The sequence below is a fragment of the Arachis hypogaea genome, chromosome 2, assembly GCF_003086295.3.
Source record: "Arachis hypogaea cultivar Tifrunner chromosome 2, arahy.Tifrunner.gnm2.J5K5, whole genome shotgun sequence".
NCBI lineage: Eukaryota > Viridiplantae > Streptophyta > Magnoliopsida > Fabales > Fabaceae > Arachis > Arachis hypogaea.
This window is the reverse complement of record NC_092037.1, coordinates 23,924,174-23,930,236: the sequence shown is the minus strand read 5'-3', so window position 1 is coordinate 23,930,236 and position 6,063 is coordinate 23,924,174. Positions and strand designations below refer to the sequence as shown.

At 35.9% G+C, this 6,063-nt stretch overlaps 1 protein-coding gene across 3 annotated transcripts; it reads right to left on the bottom strand.

Annotated features, from left to right (window-relative positions):
• Positions 1-1,660: 1,660 nt before the first annotated feature.
• On the bottom strand, positions 1,661-4,457 carry LOC112741731 (uncharacterized). Of its 3 annotated transcripts, none has more exons than XM_025790824.3 (2): positions 4,072-4,457; positions 1,661-3,709 (listed from the first exon to the last, which is right to left on the bottom strand). In XM_025790824.3, exon 2 carries the CDS (start codon positions 3,514-3,516, stop codon positions 1,996-1,998), a length of 1,521 nt encoding a protein of 506 aa, XP_025646609.1. In that variant the 5' UTR covers positions 3,517-3,709; positions 4,072-4,457; the 3' UTR covers positions 1,661-1,995. The 3 variants fall into 3 exon arrangements, with proteins under 3 accessions (XP_025646609.1, XP_025646623.1, XP_025646618.1); XM_025790838.3 differs by having other exon boundaries at positions 1,661-3,549; positions 4,072-4,436; XM_025790833.3 differs by having other exon boundaries at positions 1,661-3,655; positions 4,072-4,422.
• Between the last annotated feature and the right edge of the window lie 1,606 nt (positions 4,458-6,063).

The following is a 6,063-nucleotide window of genomic DNA, read 5'->3' as shown; positions in this document are numbered from 1 at the left end:
ATCTCTTGGATATTGACTGAGAAAATGACCATTCTCTAAGGCCATTGACCAGACCCATAATTATAGCTTCGGTTGGTAGACTCTGAATTTTCAAGCAAGCTTTATTGAACCTTTTCATATAGGCACGAAGGATTTCTCTGACTTCTTGCATTACTCCTAGTAGGCTCGGGGCGTGCTTCATTTTGTCTTTTTAGATGGAGAATATGGTAAAAAAATTTCTGGCCAGGTCGTCAAGCTAGTGACCGACCTGGGGGACAGACTATCAAACCATTTCGTTGCAGCCTTGGTTAAAGTAGTCGGGAAGGCTTTGTAATGAGTGGTGTCAGAAGCGTCGTCCAAGTACATTCTACTTCTGAAGTTACTAAGATGGTGGCTTGGATCGGACATTCCTTCATAGATATCGATGTCGGACGATTCGAAGTTCCTAGGGATTTTAGCCTTCATGATCTCTTCTGTAAACGGATCTTGCCATCCCAAGGAACTTTCCTCACGCTTCACCCGATTATTCCTCCTTTGTACATTAGATTCCAGTTTTCGTAACTTGTCTTCGAATTCCTTTCGTCGCCTTACTTCTTTTCGCAACTCACGTTCTACTTCCTATTGTCGTTCAGCCTCGTGTTCAAGCTGTTGTAGCCGATCCCCTTGGCCATGGACGAGATCTAGGATCTCGGCCGCATGAGATTAATCCTCAACTGGGATGGTGGACCTCGGATTGGATCCTCGTTGTTTGAGGTTTCCTGAGGTCCCTTTTTCCGTGGAGGCCATGGTGTAGCAATGAAGGCGGAAGCAAAAAGGCTTGGTCTTTTGGCTGATCTTCTGGCTCAGACTCACATACCGTATAGCCATTTCTGAACTCATAATCCGTTATTTGTCAGAGGGTAAATTTCAGATCCCCGGTAATGGTGCCAATGTTCCAAGGGCTCCCTTTCAACCCTAATTTGGGCCTGAACGTGAGGTCCAAGTCCTTAGATGTAGTGGCGTCCGACCTCTTTAGTGTCGAGGTGCCGCCTATCTGAGTTCCTCGTGAGGAAGTCTGGGGTGGTATCTCCAAAAGACTCCGATGTTTAAGTTAGCAAAGACTTTAGACAGATTTTTAGTAAATTGGAATGTGAGTTATACTTAGAAGATGCCATTGTATTTATAGTAGAGTAGATAACTACCTTTGTTAGAGTAGTTCTATATTTTCTGATAGATATACATTTCATTTATCATGAGAGTTTGTTGGAATCCACTTTCTAAATGAAATAGAAATAGTATGAAAAACTTAAAGAGGCAGTTACTTGTTAGATCAAGTAGAACTAGACCTTTATGTCGTTGTCCAACCTCTTTAAAGAAGTCGGACTTATCATAAAATCCACCTTTATTGATGGACCTTTTTGCATTATTAGACCTGACTTTCATTCTGCTGAGCCAAGATTTAAACATTATTTATATAAAATATATATTAAAACATAAAATATAATTAATTTTAATAAATTAAATAATATATATTTATCCATAAATACATAATAATTGATTTTGTAATTAAATTTTAATATACATAGAATTTTTTAATAAAAATACATATCATCGGACGCGTTGCCACTGCAAACGCTAGTAACTGATAAAAATTGTAATCAAACCAATCCCGTCATATCTAAGAACATATCAGAGGCATAGATAAAGAATACTTTGGCGACTTATTCCAAAGGTATGATGTATGGTTTTTGATAATTTCTGAAACAAAATCAGAACCGGCTCTGTTCAGACTGATAATTGCTTACAATCAAAAGCTTAGAGATGCACCGGAATAACAAAAAAGAACCAGGGCATTCCGCGAGCTTAAAATTGTCAGAGCTAGAGATCAAATGTAAGACAAATAATTTCTATCACAGATAAAGTATGGTACAAAGCTAGAAGAAAACAATGATAAACGCACCATACTAGCATTCCTAATAATAATAAAAAATAATCTCTTTTTTTTTCCTTTTTGTTTCAAATAAAAGTGCCTAATCTTCAAGTTAAATTAAGATCATTCCCTCTATGAGGGCGAAGGCAAACCCGGACTTCATGCTCTTCAGGTCCAACACGATGCTTAGGCACCAAGATCTCAAGAACTGATCCTGGCCCATCATAGTATGCTTCAATGTTGGCATCTTCAGGAATTCTCGTTGAGAGAGGGATCTCACGGATGAACTCACCAGGAGGACAGTGCTCCGATGCCGGGTCAGTGAGCTTGAATGTCCGGTCATGCCTCTTAATCAATGGCTTTCGTGAAGTGCTCATACAAGAAACCTTTATGATACCATTAGTCAGAGTGTTCCTCCAAGAAACTTTCACACTTGGAAGTTCTACAAAGGGCAAGCTTATGATAATCAGATAGCCTTGTTCATCTTCATAGATGGTTTTTGCAGCAGTAACAGGTCCATACACACCCTTTATCACCCCACTAAAATCATTCAACCAGTTTGGCTCATTTGGGAGGTGCATTTCTATATCCGGAATCCGATCAGCTGGAGGATTAACAGCCAAGTAACATTCTTCTTCGTTTCCATGTAGGAAAAAGTCCTTCCTCTTTTTGCCACTGACTGGAGATAGGTCCAGTCCATCTCCATTACTGTGGTTAGACAAATGGGTTGACAAATTCAGTCCAGATCCATTGAGCAGTTTCTTAGGGTGTGAATTCGGAGCACCCTTGATTGGGGCAGGCGGCCTCTCGAGCTCAAAGTCTGTGTTGGGAAGATTCCTCCATGAACTGAAATCACTTGCTTCAGGTGGGATTGTGAAGTTCAAATCCCGGCCAGTGAGTTCCATCCACCTCTTCTGATCCTCCTCATCAAGGACCATCAGATTGGGGGATGGAACAAGCTCAATGCCATGAACACACTGAGGGTTAGAAAGCCCTCTATAATGCTTCCGCTGCATCCTGTGGGATCGAACAAAACCCTTGTCAACACTGAATGGGAACGGGCGCTCCCCTTGGCGAGAATGCCCATTCATGAAACTCCTCAACTGCATCTTACCCAGCGCATTATCCGGCCTCTCCTTGAACACCCACATGTACATATTCTCCATGTCATGCTGAACCATGAAAACATCAAGCTTGAGATCAGACTTGTCAAACCCTGAAACACTGTTGCTGTCCCTAACAATTTTGGCCTTAGACTTATCACTCAAAGAGGGCTTAAAGTAGAAACTAAAGAAGAACCAAGCACCCCACATGCTGTCGACTCGCTTAGCACACTTTCTTCCGGCTGCTGCAGCTTTGGGCATGTTAAGAAAGCTCTCAGTCTCATAGCCTTGTGTGCCAAGACCAACATCCAAGACATCACAGGGGTCGGAGTTCCAAGAGGGCGGGGGAGGGCTGCGCTCAGCAGAGAGGGGCAGGTTGATATCTGGTGGGCCTGAGAATATGATTTGGCGATTCATCTCCAGATCGAGTTCATCGTGAGAAGATGCACTTGAGTCCATTGACAAGAGCGTTGAAGGGTGGTGATTCTCCATTGACAAGGAAACAAGACAAGAAGAATCGCCCATGCTACCTCATCATTTCCCTCATGAGTTCTATTGCTGGTGTTGTGTTCATTTTTGCCATTCCCAAAAACAAATTCAACAAAACAACCTCATAAACACCTTCATCAGATCAATCACCACTATATATCCCCTCCATCAAACCCTAGATTTATAAAATTGCATTGACAGAAGGGGGAAAAAAATCAACAAATCCAACCTATACAACAAAACAAATAAAAAAAATTCTGTAATTTTTTTTCTTTTCTTTCTTCCCTAAGAATAAATTAATTTGAACATATATCTAATAGCACAAACAGAGTGAACACACATATATCTTCTATACTTATGTATCTCTTCAATCTCAGCGAGAGAGGAAGAGATTTTAGGAAAACGCTATAGGAGAATTAAATTATGTATCCCTAATATTCTATACATCTCCTTAAATCCTCCAAAATCAGGTGAAAAACACTGAATCAAAACCATCAAATCCATGAAAACTAGAAATTGATAAGGGGAGAGAGAGAGAGAGAGAGAGAGAGAAGACCGAAGAAGAAGAGATAGATCTTCAAAAGGGTTTACCTTTTGTGATAAGCATCGGAGAATCGAGAAGAAGAGTAGCCTCCATAGCCGACGATGATGCTATTAACCATATCATCGACAACCATGTTGCCTACGCTCTCTCCCGCAATATTTTCCCTATTTTTTTAATTAATCAAAATAATATTATTTTATTATTTGTTTTTTTGGGTGATAACTGATAAGAACCCTAATTCTTCTTCTTGGTTAGACTCATCAAAAGGGAACAGGAAAAAAATCTAAAAATCCAAAAATAAAACGAAAGAAAAGATAGAGTAATGGCTGGTTAGTGGTTATAACCGATAAGTATTAACTGATAAGCGAGTACACAGAGGGACAGAGGCGAGTGAGTCTGAGTACTGAGGACTGAGGAGTTTGCATTTATTTTTACTTTTTCTTCTCAAAGAAAAAGATATATTCATTAAAAATAATCAAATTAAGAAAAATAAAAATATAAAAATGTTTACCATATAAAAAATATATTTAATATTTATAAAAAAATAATTATAATGTTCCAATAACTTTTTTTATCTAAATTTGATTATTTTACTTTGAATTGTTTGATTATTTTATAGTTGCTTATTTTATTTAAAATATTTATAAAATAATATGTATAAATTACACAAATATGTGACAGACCTATTAGAATTTATTTTTGTATTCCTAAAATATTATTTTTTGAGTGTTTTTAAGAAAAAAAGTTATCTCAAAAAATCATGATGCATTTTTCTTTTTCGACATTTTATTTGCTCCCTGAAAGTTCTCATATCCAATTTTGAGATCTCTTATGTCAAAAGTTTAGACTTTTAAATTTTCTTTAGCTAGAAAGATTAATTTCAAACATCATTATCTCCTAGTTTGACTCGTAGTTAGCTATAAAACATATGTTAGCTATGCCATCTAGATCTCTATTGTTTTTAACCAACTTGGGACACTCAAATTTGATGTGATTTTATCTACACAGTTTTAGTAAAAAACATCCACTTTTGATTTATGCTTCTTATCGTCTCTAAGGTGGCTTCTACATTGTTTAAGCCAAGTTTTTTGTTTGCTTTCTTTACGAAGGAGGCACATTCGTCCTTCTCCTTTTGATCCTTAGTACGAGAAACCATATTCAGATTCAATATCAGATTCATCTTTTATTAGCAAAGCTTTTTTCCTTTTGATTGTAGGGTCAAAGACTTTGTCTTTGGAGTGATCTATCCCAAGCTAACATCAAGCTCATATTGATGACTTTTGAATGAACCAAACAATTCAAAAAACTCAAAATTTTTAGATATATGGCTCTCTTGATGATGGTAAGTATAAAACATAGAAATTTAAAAAATTTTGTTATGAGTTAATTTTAATTTATTTTATTCATTAAAAATTTTAATTTTAAAAATTATTTTATTAATTATAATTAAATCAAAATTTGATAAATTGAATTTGAATTAAATTATAATTTTTATTTAATTTTATAATTATTGAATAATTTTTATATTTAAAAGTTAATTTTTTTAGTAGTAGTAAAATAATAAAAATTTTATATAATTTAATTTGAATAATTGAGAGTTTTAGTTAATTTTACGAACAAAAAAAAAATTAATTATATTATCATTAATTTTAAATTTTTTTGGTGATTCACTAATTTTAAAATAGAGTACTTATTTAAATATCAATTAATAAATTAATAAATAAATAATATTTTTTAAATAATTTTATTAGATTAAATTTAATTTTAAATTACTATTCTATTTTTTAATTTTATCAAAATACTTAAATTAACCCTAATTTCCAAATCAAACCAACATTAACTCTAATTTCAAACTCAGTCATTCTTCTCAAAACCTTAACACACACCACACAGAAGAAAAAGGAGGCTGTGAGGAAGAAGAGAAAGAAGAGAGGGAAAGGGAGAAGGGACGGTGCCGATAGAGTTGGGAGTCGTCGCCGTCGAGCACGAAGAGGAGAGAGAGAGTGTTTCGCAGAGCAGAGGCATTGAGAGAGATAGAA

Bases quoted from the DNA above. Each gene is read 5' to 3' on its own strand.
- LOC112741731 (XM_025790824.3), bottom strand. From the start codon at position 3,516: ATGGGCGATTCTTCTTGTCTTGTTTCCTTGTCAATGGAGAATCACCAC.